The sequence below is a fragment of the Bos mutus genome, chromosome 2 (genome assembly GCF_027580195.1).
Source record: "Bos mutus isolate GX-2022 chromosome 2, NWIPB_WYAK_1.1, whole genome shotgun sequence".
In the NCBI taxonomy this organism is placed as follows: Eukaryota; Metazoa; Chordata; class Mammalia; order Artiodactyla; family Bovidae; genus Bos; species Bos mutus.
In genome coordinates this window covers 115,054,094-115,073,288 of record NC_091618.1, presented here as the reverse complement: position 1 = coordinate 115,073,288, position 19,195 = coordinate 115,054,094, and the positions used below count along the sequence as shown (strand labels likewise).

The window sequence follows — 19,195 nt, the reverse complement described above, 5'->3', positions numbered from 1 at the left end:
GTCAAAGTGTTTCCAAGTTAGTGATAACAAGCTTTAATGCTGTCTCCTATTTCTGTTTATATAACAGACGAAACCTTCAACTGTAGAGGTTCTGGAAAATATAGATAAGGTATGTTCTTTGGCTCTGGGGTGTTATCTAAATATTATTTTAGTATATATTACTTTGGAGACTAGATCTGGTATGGGAATTTAGAGGTGATATACAGTAAGCCTGAGAACGTTCATGGTAAAGTCCAAAGTCTTATCAGTGACTTAAGAACTCTGTGTCAAGTAATAGTGTAAATCAATGTTACACCATCATAGATAAGTAGATTATAAAATAGTCTGAAACTATTTATATCAGCTTGCAAACTTCACAGCTTTTTACAGTTTCTATCATAAAAAATACTTATTCCTTGGGAATATTGAGAATGATGAATAGATTGAGGGAATCTAGTATGGATCACTGTTTCAATTTTTATTAATCCTTTTTATAGTCACTTTTTGTTTGGCCTTATACAAAGAGAGTTACTACTTGTTTGTTTTAACAAATACTGAATATTGATGCCAATTTTATACCTCTTGAGCTTTGCTAGTTTGATAGGTTATCAAATATTATTTTTAAATATCTTCCATAAAAAGATTTGTCAAATCATTATAGGCATTTTAATATATTTTAAACTTCATTTTTAATTGTCTTTTCATATTATGTTCTGTTTCAAATATCAAGGTATTATATTTCATTGAATTTTAAGGGTTGTTTCTCTGTAACTTCTCTATCATGTTAAATTTTTCTTAAACAGTTTACTTTCTTTATGAATTTTTCTCTTCACAGGAAATTCAAGCATTGGAAGAATTTAGGGAAAAAAATCAGAGATTACAAAAATTATGGGTTGGAAGATTAATTCTGTACTCTTCAGTCCTCTATCTATTTACATGTTTAATTGTATACTTATGGTATCTTCCGGATGAACTTACAGCAAGACTTGCCATGACACTCCCATTTTTTGCTTTCCCGTTAATGTAAGTAAAATATTCTTTTTGTTGACTTTTCTTCTTTCTGACTAGATAGTTTTAATATAGTCAGTTTCTTTTTATTATGAAATATAGTACTGTTGCAGATTGAATAAATTTCCTTTTTTTTGCAGTTTGAAAACTGTTTCTTTAAAAAAGTAGAACAGTTGTTCTAAACTTTTATTTACAGTCCAGTGTACTTGAGGAATATGACCCAGTGACATTTGTAATAATGGTTCTATATGGTAATCTTTTTGTGATTCTCTAATAGATGGTCATGCTTCCTAAGAGTATTGGGCATGGAGTGGGCATTTCTGATTGTGGGTAATGGTAAGTGAGGGAATGCTTATAAAACAAAAAGAACAATTGCTCCAGTGATTCTGAATGTATTCCATTCTCCTGCTGTTCCCCTCTTTTTAGTAACTGCTATAAAGCAATTGACTCTTATTATAGAAATATTTTGTAATATAGTACTTTACAGGAGATGAGTCATGATTGAAAATTTTGACAGAAAGTTGAGTGAAAAATTTGTTCAGTCAGCAAATGTTTATAGGTACCAATTGTGTAGATGTTGGATTATTGTGGTGTATGGTACACAAAAACACTACACCTTTGTCCATAGATCTTAGACTGCATACATTAACTTAAGTATAATGAGTATTATGAGAGTGTCAAATGGTCTGGGAGCATTTGACAGGATCCCTAACACAGTCTGGAGTGGAGGTGGGGGTCAGAGAGGTGGAGGTGGGGGTCAGTCCTTTGTTTTCTTTATTACTGCTGCCACAAATTTAGTGATTTAAAGTAATACCATTTATTATATCACAGAAGTAAGTCAGAAGTCCAGGTAGTTTGGACTTTTTGCTTAGGGTCTTACAGGTTTAAATCAGTTATCAGCTGGCCTGGAGTCTCTGGTGGGAAGAATCTGCTTCTAGGCCCAAACGAGGTGTTGCCTGACTTCTGCTCTCTCTGCCTCTGATTTCCTATTTTGCCCTTGATTGGGAGAAACTTCTGCTTAATGGCTTAGCTGGTTATATTAGATCCACCAGGATAATCCACGTTAATCTTCCTATCTTAAAATCAATTGAGTAATAATTATATCTGCAAAGCCCCTTCATCAGTTCAGTTCAGTTCAGCTCAGTCCAGTTCAGTTGCTCAGTCATGTCCGACTCTTTGCGACCCCATGAATCACAGCACGCCAGGCCTCCCTGTCCATCACCAACTCCCAGAGTTCACTCAGACTCACGTCCACTGAGTCAGTGATGCCATCCAGCCATCTCATCCTCTGTCATCCCCTTCTCCTCCTGTGCCCAATCCCTCCCAGCATCAGAGTCTTTTCCAATGAGTCAACTGTTCGCGTGAAGTTGCCAAAGTACTGGAGTTTCAGCTTTAGCATCATTCCTTCCAAAGAAATCCCAGGGCTGATCTCCTTCAGAATGGACTGGTTGGATCTCCTTGCAGTCCAAGGGACTCTCAAGAGTCTTCTCCAACACCACAGTTCAAAAGCATCAATTCTTCGGCGCTCAGCCTTCTTCACAGTCCAACTGTCACATCCATACATGACCACTGGAAAAACCGTAGCCTTGACTAGATGGACCTTTGTTGGCAAAGTAATGTCTCTGCTTTTGAATATGCTGTCTAGGTTGGTCATAGCTTTCCTTCCAAAGAGTAAGCGTCTTTTAATTTCATGGCTGCAGTCACCATCTGCAGTGATTTGGGAGCCCCCCAAAATAAAGTCTGACACTGTTTCCACTGTTTCCCCATCTATTTCCCATGAAGTGATGGGACCGGATGCCATGCTCTTCATTTTCTGAATGTTGAGCTTTAAGCCAACTTTTTCACTCTCCTCTTTCACTTTCATCAAGAGGCTTTTTAGTTCCTCTTCACTTTCTGCCATAAGGGTGATGTCATCTGCATATCTGAGGTTATTGATATTTCTCCCGGCAATCTTGATTCCAGCTTGTGCTTCTTCCAGTCCAGCGTTTCTCATGATGTACTCTGCATAGAAGTTAAATAAGCAGGATGACAATATACAGCCTTGACGTACTCCTTTTCCTATTTGGAACCAGTCTGTTGTTCCATGTCCAGTTCTAACTGTTGCTTCCTGACCTGCATACAGATTTCTCAAGAGGCAGGTCAGGCGGTCTGCCCCTTCATAGCAGTACCTAGATAACTGTTTGTATAACCAGAGAATGGAAATGTTGGAGAGAGAGGGTGGGTATCTTGGAATTCTGCCTACCATAGCCTTCCTGAGGAAGTGATGTTTGAATTTGAGATCTGAAGGTTGAATATGTGTAGCAAGGGTTGTGTGATATGGTAGGTAGTGTAGTAGGCAGAAGGAATGGCATGTGTGAAGACGCCAAGGGAAGATAGAGCATGTAGGTTTAAAGAAGTGAAAGAAAGCTGAAGACTGGATTGTGGAGAAAAATCTGGATAGTTAGGCGAAGGATATTTCTTGTGGGCCTTATAGTCCATGATAAGGATTTTAGCTTTTAATCTAAGAATAGTGGGCAGCCACTGAAGACTTTTAAGAAGTATGACATGATTGTATTGTTATCTTGAAAATACCACTGAGGCTACAGCATGGAGAGTAAATTAGAAGGGAGTAAGAAGGAAGGAATGATGCTAAAGCTGAAACTCCAGTACTTTGGCCACCTCATGCAAAGAGTTGACTCATTGGAAAAGACTGTGATGCTGGAAGGGATTGGGGGCAGGAGGAAAATGGGACGCCAGAGGATAAGATGGCTGGATGGTATCACCGACTCGATGGACATGAGTTTGAGTGAACTCTGGGAGTTGGTGATGGACAGGGAGGCCTGGCGTGCTGCGATTCATGGGGTCGCAAAGAGTCGGACACGACTGAGCCACTGAACTGAACTAAACTGAAGAATGAATCTGGAGCAGCAAGATAAAAGGTTATTGTAGCTGTCCGAGAGAGACATAGTGGTAATTTGCACTTGAATGGTGGTAGCAGCATTGAAGAGGAACAGATGGTCTGAATGAAGTGGATGGGTTGAAGAGATTTAGGAGGTAGAATTGAGGTAATATGGAGAGGTTCTTCGTGATTGGTTGGATATGGGGTTGGGGGTGAATTGCATCAAGGATAAAATTGAAGTTCATAGCTTGGGAAATTTGGCTGATGGTAGTGTCATTCATCTGAATAAGCAACAACATGAGAGCGAGCAGGTAGTTGACCCACTGAGACCGAAATACTTGTGTTCTATCCAGATAGAGCTGCCAAGTAGGATGGTTAAGTATGACTATGAAGTTCAGGAGAGAAATTTGAATAGAAGGTACAAATTTAGGATTTGGAAGTATATAAATATTAGTCAAAGCCATCATTTGTCTATTCAGTAAATATTGAGTACCTGCAGTGTATTAGGTTTGGAGCTAGCCCCCAGCAATAAGATCTTTGTCGTCATGGAGCTTGCATTCTGTTGGGGTTGGACAGACAAAAAATGAGAGACAAGTAAACAAACAAAGTTAATTTAGAGAAAGATAAGTGCAATGAGGGAAATAAACAGGTGATGTGATAGAGAGGAGTAGGATACTTCAGGATGGTCCAGAAGGCCTCTTTTGAGGACCTGGTATTTGAAGTGAGAACTAAAGTATGAGAGAGAACCAGTATGGAAACAGTTGGAGTATGTGGAAGATTATATACACAATGTAGAATAGCATGTATACCCACAGAGAGATATAGGAAAGGATTATCCTCAAAATAATAATGGTAATTTTCTCTAGGCTTTGGAATTTTAAGTAGTCATTTCTTTCCATTTGCTTTTTTGGTGTTATTTGAATTTTTAATATCAATGTATTTTTCAAATTAAAAACACAATTCCAAGAAGATCTTTCCAAAAGAAAATGCACAGGCTGTGAAGTATGAGAGAGTATTACTTAGGCGAGAATCAAAAACATAGGTATATCTGGAATGTGTGAGGAGAGGATGAGCAATGGAGAGGAAGAGCAATACAAGGTGAGCTTGCACAGTCTAGGTCATGGAGATCACAGAGAGGAGTCTGAATTTCATTTTGGGTGAAATGGTAAATGTGTAAAGGTTTTAGTAGAAAATGGCATGGTGATATCTAAGTTAAGATCATGTGTGCTGTCGTAGGGAGATGGAGTAAGAGGAGGACAAGAGTAGAAACCAGGAGATCAGCTCAGAGGCTGTTATAGAAGTTTAATTTAAAAATGAAGGTGGATTGGACTTCCCAGTGACAGTAGAGATGAACAATGATTTGGAAATATTTTGGAAGTGAAACTGAGACAACTTGATGGGAAGAAATGGAAGGTAAGGGAAAAGGAGGAATCAGGGTGATAACAAGTTTTTTGCTTTGACATTTGGTGGGTAGGATCTTTTTCTTTGGGACTTCTATAGTAAACATGTTTGGTTTAGTCTTTAGGAACTCCTGGAGCTGATACAATTTTAACTTTGTGTGTAGGTTAAAGAGCCAAAAATCGAGTGCATGCATATTACAAAATAATTGTTTCTGCCATTTAAAAGTTTTTTCTTCTCTTTTGAAATCTATTGGAATGCTTCTTAACCCCACATGTAGTCACAGATTTCATAACGCTGAGCTTCTTTCCCTTGTTTCCTTCCTATTTTTTTCCCTTTAAATGAAGAGAGAAAAATTTAGAAAGTGAGTAAGTGGAAATATTAGTTGATTTAAGTGTCTTTATATACTTAAACTTCACTTGACATCCATTTCCATATAAAAATTGATTTTCTGCTTATAAAAGATTTTTTATCTAGTTGTAAAAGAACGCCTGGCAGGGAACTCTACTGTGTTAATTCCAGTGCCTATCCATAGATTGTCATCAGCTATTTTGACTCAGAAGACTTTTTTTTTTTTTTCCCAAATAAATCATACACTGTTTTTAAAAGTAAAAAATACTTAGTTTCTTTAAAAATGTTTGTTATTTCTTCCATTTGATCTTTCCACTCTTTGAGTATGGAACTTTGTTATCCTTACTGTGTCCTTTTGCTTGTTCTGCATCAGCTACATCTAGTATTTCTTGGCATGTTACACTTCAGAGCTATTTCTCACTCTCTCATTCACATCTGTGACCTGGTTCTCTGCTGCAGTTTCTATTTCAGTGTGCTCGTCACTTTTGGAAGCATAGCCCAGTTATCCAACAAAGAATAGAATTGTCCTTCTGATTGATGACAGTCAAAAAAGCATGAAATAAAATACAGCAACCTGAGAGTGAATGTGGTAAATAGAAAGAAGACTCACCACAGGACAGTTTCTTTTGAGTGTAATGTGAGCTGTTGCCCAAGCTTACCCCTGGACTTTTTTTCTTTGGAAACTTCTTTTTTTTTTTTTGAGGTTTTTTCCTTTGGAAACTTTTTTTTTGAGGTCTTAACCAGGTTTTGCTTAAAGAAATGGAGGCAGAAGAAGCAATAAAATGCATTGCTTCACTCTCATCACTGTCTACATTGATTGTAAAGTTTAGACATCTACCTAATAACTACAAGAAGTGACTGCTGCCTCTGCATTCCAAGTTTCCCAAATGCTTTTACTGGCAGAGAAGTTATAGATTTTGGACTGAGCATATATTGCCTAATCATAACTATTCCCCAATTATCTTTTATTATAGAATATTTTATTATGTCTTCTTTTTAGGATGTAATATGGAGGGACTTGGTGAGATTCCAATCTATTGTTTTTCTGCTTTTCAGATATGATAATATATTTATATTTCTCTGATCTCTTTAACTGTTACTAAAACTGAAATTAAGGTGAACTGATTTCATAGGAATTATTAAGACTGTGTGCTCCATAGTGAGGGAAGGTTTGGGTTACAGTTAAATTTTTATATTTCTACATTTTGCTGGCTGATACATGCATTACCTTGGGAGCTGGCTCATTTTTTGAGTGAACAACCGTAAAGTTCATCTCTATCCTTATCTAACTCTTTGAGCAACCTTATAAATTTTTATTTCTGGATACCTTATTCTTACTAGTTAAACCTTTCTAGAAATTCCATTCAAAAGATCATTTCAGAGACCAATTAGCATAAAATGTTGACTTCCCCATAGGATTTAACCATGTTTTCTTTCCCTGTATGTGTGTTTTCCTCTTAAAATGAATTTATGAAGGGGAGAATTTAAGCAAAGTAACTGAGGAAGGTGGTTTTGTGCTGTTTGCTATGTTTTCTTAGTTTTCTGCTTGAAAGCTGTTTGAGGATAGAGCTTTGATCTTATACTGATACAATTTTCATGCCTCTTTCCCACTTTATCTTCTCCCAACAGCTTGTGATATATATTTCCTCAATCCATCTAGATAGCTAACAGACATAATTTGTAGCCTTTTGAGGAAAGTTAAAAGTTTGTTTCATGAACTCTAGTAATAAAGTATCGAGTATAATAAAGTTCAGTTCAGTTCAGTCGCTCAGTCGTGACTATTTGCGACCCCATGGACTGCAGTACACCAGGCCTCCCTGTCTATCACAAACTCCCAGAGCTTACTGAAACTCATGTCCATTGAGTTGGTGATGCCATCCAGCCATCTCATCCTCTTTTGTCCCCTTCTCCTCCTGCCCTCAATCTTTCCCAGCATCAGGGTCTTTTCCAATGAATCAGTTCTTCACATCAGGTGGCCAAAGTATTGGAGTTTCAGCTGCAGCATCAGTCTTTCCAATGAATATTCAGGACTGATTTCCTTTAGGATGGACTGGTTGGATCTCCTTGCAGTGAAAGGGACTCTCAAGTTTTCTCCAACACCACAGTTCAAAAGCATCAATTCTTCGGCACTCAGCTTTCATTATAGTCCAACTCTTACATCCATATATGACTACTGGAAAAACCATAGCTTTGACTAGACAGACCTTTGTTGGTAAAGTAATGTCTCTGCTTTTTAATATGCTGTCTAGGTTGGCCATAGCTTTTCTTCCAAGGAGCAAGCGTCTCTTTAATTTCATGGCTGTAGTCACCATCTGCAGTGATTTTGGAGCCCGCAGAAATAAAGTCTGTCAGTGTTTCCATTGTTTCCCCATCTATTTCCCATGAAGTGATGGGACCAGATGCCATGATCTTAGTTTTCTGAATGTTGAGTTTTAAGCCAACTTTTTCACTCTCCTGTTTCACTTTCATCAAGAGGCTCTTTAGTTCTTCTTTGCTTTCTGCCATAAGGGTGGTGTCATCTGCATATCTGAGGTTATTGATATTTCTCCCGGCAGTCTTTATTCCAGCTTGTGCTTCATCCAGTCCAGCATTTCTCATGATGTACTCTGCATAGAAGTTAAATAAGCAGGGTGACCATATATAGCATTGATGTACTCCTTTCCCGATTTGGAACCAGTCTGTTCCATATCCAGCTCTAACTATTGCTTCTTGACCTGCATACAGATTTCTCAGAGGGCAGGTCAGGTGGTCCGGTATTCCCATCTCTTTAAGAATTTTCCACAGTTTGTTATGATCCACACAGTCAAAGGCTTTGGCATAGTCAATATAATAAAGTATCTCTCATCAACTATAGTTGTAAAGAAGAAGGTATCTGAACACCTCTTGATATTTACTCAAGGAGACTACTTAGTTTTTGTAGGTAAGAAAATAATTTTGCAGGCATCCCTTTTATAATATTGATAGCTATTAAAACATAGATATTCACTTGATATAATTTTGTATTTAAAGAATTATGTACTGAGACATAATTAAGAGACAAATCCTATTCTTGGATAGGGAGATTCAGTATTGTAATGAGATTGGTTCTCCCTAAATTAATCTAAAAATGTGTAATCACAATAAAAATACTAAAAATCTTGGTACACTTATTCCATAATTTTTAATGGAAAAGTAAGCAAATAAAAATGTCTTGAAAAATCTAGAAAAGGAGCAGAGGTCTACCAGGCTTCAGATGTATTATAAAATTTCATTAAGTAAAAGTTTGGTCTAAATAGAGACACAGACCAAAGGAAGAGAGACACAAGAATCCAGAAATAAATCTCCAAAGGAATTTTTATTGCATATGGTTTTTATACATGATAAAGATAACATTTCAACTCATTGGGGGAAAATGGTATTGAGTTATATCTCCCTTTCCATTATAAAATAAAATTAAAAAAATAAAGCTTGTATATATGTATGGAATTTAGAAAGATGGTAACAATGACCCGATATATGAGATAACAAAAGAGACACAGATATAAAGAACAGACTTTTGGACTCTGGGAGAAGTCGAGGGTGGGATGATTTGAGGGAATAGCATTGAAACATGTGTGTTACCATATGTGAAGTAGATGACTAGTTCAAGTTCGATGCATGAAGCAGGGCACTCAAATCCAGGGCACTGGGACAACCCTGAGGGATGGGATGGGGAGGGAGGGGGGATACATGTACACCCATGGCTGATTCATGTCAATGTATGGCAAAAATCACCACAATATTGTAATTAGTCTCCAATTAGTTAATTAAAAAAATAATTCTACTCAACATTGTTTAATAAAAAAATTATTTTCTTAAAAAAATAAAGCTTGTTCATTATACCAATATAAATTATTTTTGTTTGAATGTGAAAAAATAACTCTTGCTAAACCCTTTGATGATTAAATAAACTGACAAAATAGTCAACATAGTTATAAATACTGAGATCTGTATTTTTTCACTTTTAGCTTTATATATTGCTAAGTCTCATCTTAAAACATTTCAATAAATTGGATGGGTTTTGTGCAGTTGTTAGAAAGAAAGCACTTAAATTTGGCAAAAAGGACCAAATAAGTAAAAACTCCTTTGTATATGATTATTGCTAAAAAATCATCAGAGATTTATGGAATGTTAATCCTTCAGTAAAAATGAGGAAGGTTTATGTTGTTTGAGTTTTAGACATTCTGCTGCATTTTAACGTTTATCATTTTTAAATTCAGTATAGTAAAAACACTTACTATGAAGGATTTAAAATGTTTACTGAATCTAAGGTGTAGTTCTGTTTTATTGAAACTCCAATTTTTCATGTTAGAGCACCTTTATAAATTTACAGTGCAAGTCACTGATAATATTCAACAGAAATTCATTCTGACTTACTTTTCAAATAACATCAGATTCATTCAGAAAGGAACAACAGAAATAATTTAATGAATATGAGTTAAGGGATTTTAGTATGTCTTAGTATTACTATCTTAGAACTGATTGTGTATATGAACTTAACTGATTTTCTGTACTAGTTTTGTATTCAACCATAATAATTGTCTTATTGTTTCTTTTTAAAATTTTACTTTTTGACCCTTTTTATTTTGTATTAGGGTGTAGCCTACTAACAATATTGTGATAGTTTCAGGTGAACAGTTTCTAATAAATATTTTAGTTGATTCTTTGAGAGTTTACAAGTATGCAATCTTATTATTTGTAAACAGCAATAATTTTACCACCTCCTTTTAGATTTTTTGACTCTTTTCAGAATATTTCCCCCTCTTTCCTAATTTTGTTGGCTAATGCTTGCAGGACAGTGTTAACTTACAGAGAAGATAGTTGTCATCCTTGACTTGTTCTTTGGGAATGCTTCTAATTTCCCCATTGGGCATTATTCTGACTTTTGGTTTGAGACATATATTTTATGTTAAGGAATTTTCTAGCTTTTTGTATTTTGTTTAGCTTTTTTAAAGAAAGATTATTGAATTTTGTTAAATGCTATTTCATCATCTATGGAGATAGCCAGATAATTTTTCATCTTACACCTTTTTATATGATAGATCATATTAAATATTGAATTCAAATGCTAAAATGTTGATTTCTAGGAAAATTTCTACTTTCTTAGTTGCAGTCATTTTGTAAAAAATTAGAAAGCTTTTCTTTCTTTTTAAATGGTCTGTAACAGTTTAAATAGTACTGGCAGTATTTGTCCTTTACAGGTTTAGTAGTATTCCATTTGAAATCTTTTGGGCTTTGTGTTTTTTAATAGCAGCTAGCTCTTAACAACTTTTAAAATTCAATAGTAGTTAATTTTTTAGGCTTTCTCTCTCTTCCAAGGTTACTTTTGTTAATCATTCTGCAGTTTTAAAATATATTTGCAGTGTTGTAATAGTAGTAATCACTGTCTCTAATTGATTTTTAAAATCTTCCTTGTAGCTATGATTGCTGCTTCCTTATTGTTTCTTATTTTGTATATTTGTAATTCTTTTTTGATTGAATTGTTTTTATTAGCTGTTTTATTCCAAAGAACCAGATTAAAAAAATGACTTCTTTTTATTAATTATTTTTTCATGCTTAGGTTTACTTTATTCTTGTTACTCAAAATTAATGCTTTAATATATTTATTTTCATTCTTATTTCTTAACACAATACACGGTGCATATATTTGAGGCCATGGTATTTTCTGACTGTTTTAGTTTTATCCCACAGGACTTAATATGTGGTGATGTGTATTTACTTTGGTTTTTTTAAGACATCATTGCATTTTTTTATAAGTTTTTATAATTTAAGGGTTATTTCTAGATGGCAGGGTGTATTTGTATGTTTGGTTTTTTGGCTTAGTTATTATTGGCAGTTTTTTTTTTTTTACAATAATAAAATATATTTATCAGTTTTCACAATCAATAGTTGAAAAATAAAAGATAGTCATAGTTGCAAGCCATAATGGGAACATGATTAATCTAACAGTATAAAATAATTACATACAATTTGGAAGATCAAGCAGAGTGATGTAAGTGAAAGTGCATACATGCACATGTTTTCATCCACCCAGCCAATCTGTGTCTTTCTGTTGATACATATAATCCATTTACAATTAAGGTAATTATTGATCTGTATGATCCTGTTACCATTTTCTTAATTGTTTTGGATTTATTTTCTGTAGGTCTTTTGCTTCTCTTGCGTTTCCTGCCTAGAGAAGTTCCTTTAGCATTTGTTGTGAAGCTGGTTTGGTGGTGCTGAATTCTCATAACTTTTGCTTGTCTGGAAAGCTTTTGATTTCTCCATCAAATCTAAAGGAGACTCTTGCTGGGTAGAGTATTCTTGGTTGTAGGTTCTTCCCTTTCATTGCTTTAAATATGTTGTGCCATTCCCTTCTGGCTTGTTTCTGTTGAGAAATCAGCTGATAGCCTGATAGGAGTTCCCTTTTATGTTATTTGTCATTTCCCCCTTGTTGCTTTTAATATTTTATCTTTGTCTTTAACTTTTGTCAGTTTGTTTACTGTATGCCTTAATGTGTTCCTGCTTGGGTTTATCCTGCCTGAACTCTGCTTCCTGAACTTGGTTGACTATTTCCTTTCACATGTTAGGGAAGTTTTCAGCTATTATCTCTTTGAATATTTTCTCAGGTCCTTTCTTTCTTTCTTCTCTTTCTGGGATCCCTATAATGTGAATGTTGATGTGTTTAATGTTGTCCCCTAGGACTTCACTGGTTGCTCAGCTGGTAAAGAATCTGCCTGCAATGTGGGAGAGCTGGGTTCGATCCCTGGGTTGGGAAGATCCCCTGGAAGAAAGCAAAGGCTACCCACTCCAGTATTTTGGCCTAGAGAATTCCATGGACATGGAGTCACAAAGAGTTGGACACAGCTGAGTGACTTTCACTTTCAGAGATCTCTTAGGCTGTCTTCATTTCTTTTCATTCTTTTTTCTATATTGTGTTCTGCAACAGTAATTTCCACCATTCTGTCCTCCAGGTCATTTATCTGTTCTTCTGCTTCAGTTATTCTGCTATTGATTCCTTGCAACCCACTCCAGTATTCTTGCCTGGAAAATCCCATGGATGGAGAAGCCTGGCAGGCTACAGTCCATGGGATTGCAAAGAGTCAGACACGACTGAGCGACTTCACTTCTCTTCAATATACTATTCATCTTTGTTTGTTTGCTCTTTAGTTCTTGTAGGTCTTTGGTAAACATTTATTGCATCTTCTCCATTGTTTTCCCACGCTCCTGGATCATTTTCACTGTCATTATTCTGAATTCTTTTTCTGGAAGGTTGCCTATCTCTACTTCATTTAATTGTTTTTCTGGGGTTTTGTCCTTTCATCTAGGATATAACTTTCTGCTTTTTCATCATGGTTAGTTTTCTATAATATGGTTTTTGTTTTAGCTGCTGTGGAACTGTGCTTCTTCCTTCTGCCCTCTGATGGATGAAGCTAAGAGGCTTATGTTAGCTTCCTGATGGGAGGGACTGGCAATGGGAAAAACTGGGTCTTGCTCTGGTGGGCAGGACCTTGCTCAGTAAAGCTTTAATTAAATTATCTACTGAGGAGTGGGGTTGCACTCCCTCCCTGGTAGTTGTTTGGCCTGAGGCGACCCAGCCCTGGTGTCTAGAGAACTTATGCCAAGAAGGACCTTCCTGGCCTGCTGCTGCCAGTGTCCCTGCGGTAAGTTCCTGCCGACCCAGGCCTCCACAGGAGACCCTTCAGCACGAGCAGGTAGTTCAGTCTCCTGTGGGATTTCTGCTCCTTTCTTCTGGGTCTTGGTACATGCAGAATTTTGTTTGTGCTTTTCAAGACTGGAGTCTCTCTTTCTCCCAGTCCAATAGAAGTCCTATAATCAAATCCCACTGGCCTTCAAGGCCAGATTTCTTGGGGATTCCCAGTCCCTTTGTCAGATCCCCAGGCTGTGCAGCCTAACATGGGGTTCAGAACCTTCACAACAGTGGGAAAGCTTCTTTGGTATTACAGTTCCCCAGTCCGTGGGTCACCCACCCAGTGGGTTTGGTTTCATTGATGGAGCTGCTCCACTCCCACTGTCTTGCTGTGGCTTCTTCGTCTTTGGACGTGGGGTATCTGTTTTTTTGGTGAGTTCCAGTGTCCTCCTGTCGATGGTTGTTCAACAGTTAGTTGCTGTTTTGGTGCTTTTGCAGGAGATGAGCACATATGCTTCTACTCCGCCATTTTGAACCAAGACCCTATTTCTAGTTTTAATGTATTTCTTTCAGAGAATGTTGTTTAATAATATTTCTACTTCTTTGATCTTATTGAGACTTTTTGGTGGCATGCTGTTTGGTTACTTGCTGTGTTTCATGAATACCTGAAGATAGTGTTTTTTTCCCACATACACAGAGTTTGATAGTATCAGTGAAAATGACCTTGCTGTGTTATATAGGTCTTCTGTATCCTAGTAACAATGTACTTTTACTTCTTGCTATATTTCCTTTAGTTTTCCTTTATATGAGTGTTGATACTTTTTTATTTGATGAGTAGATATTCCTAAACTGAAAGCACATCCTTTAAAAAATACTTTTTACTTTGAAATAATCACAGATTCATAGAAAATTGGAAAAAACAGATATACAAGCATGTCCTATTTCTCCTTCACCTAGCTTCCCCAGTGGTTACATCTTGCATGACTATAGTTAAATAACACAGCTGGATATCGTTATTGGTTCAATTCATAGAGCCTATTCAGATTTCACTAGTTTTGCATATGCTCATTTGTGTGTATGTATTTTATATTTGTTTAGTTTTATCATATGTGTAGCTTCATATAACTATCCCACAATTTAGATCCAGAATTGTGCAGAGTTCCTTTTTGCTTCCCCTTTATAGTCATAACAGCTCTCTTCCACCTGCCCCATTCCTAACCCCTGCCACCCCAATCTGTTTTCCATCTCTATAATTTTATTTCAAGAATATTATAAAATCGGATCACATACTATGTAACCTTTTGGAATTGGCTTTTTAAACTCCGCATATTCTTGAGATCCATCCAAAATGTTATATTCTTGTGATCCATTCAAAATGTTAAGTATGACAATAATTCCTTTTTATTGCTGAGTAGTATTTCATGGCATTAATGTAGCACAGTTTGTTAGTCATATTCTTATTGAAGGACATTTGGATGTTTTCCAGTTTTTGGCTCTCACAAATGAGACTTCCATGAATATATGTGTACAGGTTTTTGTCTGAATGTAAGTTTTCATTTCTCTGGTGTACATACCTGAGTGTAATGTCAGAGCCACATGTAAATACATGTTTACTTTTATAAGAAATTGCTGAACTTTTTTTCAGAGTGTGTGTGTATTCAGTCGCTCAGTTGTGTCCGACTCTCTGAGACTCCATAGACTGTAGCCTGCCAGGTTCCTCTGTCCATGGAATTCTTCAGGCAAGGATACTGAAGTGAATTGCCATTCCCTTCTCCAGGGGATCTTCCCAACCCAGGGACTGAATCTGGGTTTCCTGCACTGCAGGCAGATTCTTTTCCATCTGAGCCACAGGCTTTTTTTTTTTTTTCAGAGTAGAGGTACCTTTTTACACTCCCACTGTTATGTTTAAGTGGTCTAGTTTCTCTGCATCCTTGCCAGCGTTTACTGTTTTCTAATTTGATCATTCTGATAGGTGTGGATTGATAGATCACTGTGGTTTTAACTTACATTTCCCTGATGGCTGTGATGTTGAACATATTTTCATGAGTTTATTTTCGATTTGTATCATCTTCTCAGTGAAATTTCTATTCATGTTTGCTGTCTGATTTTCTAATTGAATTATTAGTCTTTTTGCTGTTGAGTTTTGAAAGTTCTTTATGTATTTTAGATAGAAGTTTTTTGTTGGATATATGGTTTTAAAATATTTTTTCCCAGTCTGTAGTTTGTCTTTTCATCCTTATAAACGGTTTTTCACAGAGCCAAATTTATTATTTACAATTTTCCTTTTATGGATTGTGCATTCGTTATCAAGAACCCCTCTGTAACAGATTCACACTTAGGGAACGAGCTTATGTTTGACAGGGGGAAGGACGGGGGAAGGGATACCTCAGGAGTTTGGGATGGACATGTACACATTGCTGTGTTTAAAATGGATAACCAACAAAGACCCACTGTATAGCACATGGAACTCTGCTCAGTGTTACGTGGCAGCCTGGATGGTAAGGGTGGATTTGGGGGAGAGTGGATATGTGTATGTGTATGGTAGAGTCCCTTCGCAGTTCACCTGAATGTATCACAATACTGTTAATGGCTATATCTCAATGCAAGATAAAAAGTTAAAAACAAAAAACTGCCCTGTAGCTGTAGGTCTTGAAGAATTTCTTCTTTATTTGCTGTGCTTTTTTCCTTCTAACATTTTACATTTAAGTTCATAATCCATTTTGAGCCTGTTTTTAAATATAAGATGTGAGGTTCCATTGAGATCCTGTCTGTTGCTTTCTTTCTTTGCCTGTGGATGCTCAGTTGCTTCAGCTGTATTTGTTGGAAAGAAACTTCATCCTTTTTAATGCTATAAAATACCTTTTTCTAGTTTGAAGCTTTGTTTGATTGGGGGGGGTAGTCTTGAATTTAATTTTGTGTCATATTATGATCAAACCTTATTTTGTGTGTATTTGCCTACTATATTTTTTGTCCATTGTTTAATTTTCAACCTTCAAAAAACTTAGTTTTAGGTGTCAGTTTACATTATAGGGTTGGTTTTTATTTTATGATCTGGTCTGAAAGTCTTTTTCTTTTGCTCTGGTGAGCTTAGTTCATTTACATTCATTTAAATGAAAGATGTTGGTCTAAGTTTTGAAACATAATTTTCTATTTTGATTTTGGTTTTTATAACTTACAAACAAAATCTATAGGTAGGTGGTATGTTTACTTTACTTTCGTCCAGTTATTTGTAAGAGGTTTATGTGAGAGTATAGAGGCAAGTCTTCCTACATTTTAGGCTATCTATAATTTTCCATATGATCCAGGGTTTAGTATGTTAGTTTGTTCAGCTTTTATTTGTCTCTGGCTAATAAGGTTAGGCAACTGTGTATAAAATTTTTCATAATTCAAACTTCTCTGCCATGCTGCCATAGAAACAGAATATTCTTTGTAAATAGGGCATTTATGAGTGATTTCTCTTTAAGCCCTGACTTTTCTGTTTCACTGTTGGAACCAAACTGGGGAATTTCTGCCTGTAGCATGTGTATCTTGTTCTCACTGTAATAAACATGAGTTCTAACCTTTACACTTTGAGAAGTTTATCTTCCTGTCTTTTAGTGAGATAAGCAGTTTTCCTTCTCTGCTTTTATTCTTTTGAGCCCCAGCATGATCTCTATTGTTTTGGGGAGCCCATTCACATATTTTGAGAGATGAGTTTTAGCTTATCTTAATTTTATCAGAAAATGAATTTGTGTTTTTGTTTCCCTTCTGTTTGGATGATTTCCGAGAAGGGGCAAATGGAGACTATGCCACTATTCTCAAAGTATAGGAGTCAGTAGAAATATCCTTAATATCTTGACAAACAAGTTATTGTATTGTCATAAGTTATGTTTAATTATTGGGAGTGCAACATCTTTATTGGGATAACTAGAACACATATTCCAGAAGTACTTTAGTTCTTTTCCTAAATTTTATTTTAAAGAATTAGCTATTTAAAAGAATTTCATTTAACTTCTCTTTAAAAAATAGCTAACTGTATTATAGTCTGTCTTTTTAAGTCTTAAAGACTTGACAGTTAGAAATGTGTATTGTTTGACAGCTCCTTTTCTCCACCAGTTGTTCTGATAAAAACCAAAAGAAGAATTTGTTGTCCACAAAGGGGTATTAGTAAGTTTTATTATGAAGTAAGGGACTGTATTTTCATTCTTACAACTTTTACACTTTGAAAATTACATATACTTTTACAGATATCTACCATTTAAGAAAATTAATAGATTTCCTACAGAGTTTTAGTCTTTATCTCTGCAGTTCCTTCTCCTGTGTCTTGTTTTCTTCCTCTGTACTTTTTTTTTTTCCCCACCCCCAAATCATCTCTCAGTTTGCTGCTGTTTCAGTGGATTTGCAGTGGGGAAATATTATGGGACTTTTCTACTCTTGTAGAATCTTTGAGGGTTGTGAGTTGTATGTTTAACCTTTTTTTTCATCTCCCTTCCCTGGATAAAGAAGGCCAGTGTCTTTTTTTTTTAGTACTAGGGTAGTTGTCCAAGTACTATGCAGGAATCTGCTGCTGGTTATTTTGGTGTTTTCATATCATAAAAATAAATTGTCATAATACAAAAAACATGTACTAGTTATCTGTTGCTATGTAACAAATTGCCCCAGAACTTTGTAGCTTAACAAATGTTTATTTTCTCTTTCAGTTCTTGAGGGGCAGAATGTGGGAGCAGCTTATTAGCTGGATGGTTCTGGCCCAGGGTCTTTTTTCATATAAAAATTGCAGTTAAGCTATTGGCTGGGGCTACAATCATCATCTCAAGGCTTAACTAAGGCTAGAGAATTTACTTCTGAGCTCACACATGTAGTTGTTGGCAGGACTCAGCTCCTTCCTGGCTGTTTGCCAGAGACCTCTGTTCTCATGAAATGGGCTTTTCTGTAGAGTTCCCTGAAGGTCTTCATGTCATAGCAGCTGGCTTCTCTCAGAGTGAGTAATCCAAGAGAGAAAGATAGCAAGCTGAAGAGGCCTGAGATGGAAACTGTGTATTTTTATAACCTAATCTTGAAGTGACATACTATCACTTCTGTCGTATGCTATTGGTCACACAGACCAACGCTGGTGAGAGAGGGCTACACAAAGTTCAGAGTTGTGAATACCAGGAGACAGAGTTCACTGGTGGTGACCTTGAAGGCTGATTCCAGGAATAGCAATGATGTATTTCAGAGTGAAGAACTAGTTTTCATACTTATTATTTGAATTTACATATAGATACAATGTATTTCTTTTATAAAATGATAATGTTTGTATACTTATTCTGATATGTTCTATGGAGAAAGGAATTTGGTTTATTTACATTGAATTTAAGAGATGACCTGGGCAAGTCTGTGATGAGGATCATTCTTCGATTTTCTTTTAATTCTCTTAATATCATTTGATGTCTTACTAATGTAAAGCCTAAAGAATTACTCACAAAATTTATGAAAGGAGATGTTTAGCTGAATTTACTTGTCAATTATTTATTTGATTGTAATATTTTGTTTTTTCTCAAGATAGCTTATTTGGTAAAGTTCCCTCTAATATTCAATAACAGGGAAGGAGTATCAACTTACATTTGTATAATGCTCTGGATTTGTAAAATGTGTTTTTCCTAATGTATAGAAATAGATAAAGTTTTAGAGTTCATGTTTACCTAGTAAGAAGGAATTTTATAATTTGTTCATAATCTTTTGGAGGATTCATAGATCCGTTTGAGAATGATAAGGGCAACGGTCCCTCCAGAGAAAGGCACTTAGGTGCACAAAGGCAATTTCACAATTTGGAGGGACCATCAGGAGGTCCGTGAATTTTAGATTGAGAATTCCTCCTTTGAAAGCACAGGTAGATTTCTGGTGGCTTCTGAAAGGAGTGCTTTTTTATTTTCAAAATACAAAGGGAAACGTTGTCTCTGACTGTAATTAGA

At 36.0% G+C, this 19,195-nt stretch overlaps 1 protein-coding gene across 5 annotated transcripts in view; it reads left to right on the top strand.

Annotated features, from left to right (window-relative positions):
- LNPK (lunapark, ER junction formation factor) overlaps positions 1 to 19,195 on the top strand; it is a 98,895-nt gene that overhangs the window by 7,162 nt on the left and 72,538 nt on the right. For all 5 annotated transcript variants that reach the window (XR_011461726.1, XM_005910405.2, XM_070358762.1 and 2 more), the window contains 2 exons: positions 68 to 109; positions 815 to 1,002. Coding sequence is in view for 4 of the 5 variants with exons in the window: in XM_005910405.2 (XP_005910467.2) it covers positions 68 to 109; positions 815 to 1,002 (230 nt within the window). In the remaining variant the exon portion in view is untranslated. The remainder of the gene's footprint in view (positions 1 to 67; positions 110 to 814; positions 1,003 to 19,195) is intronic.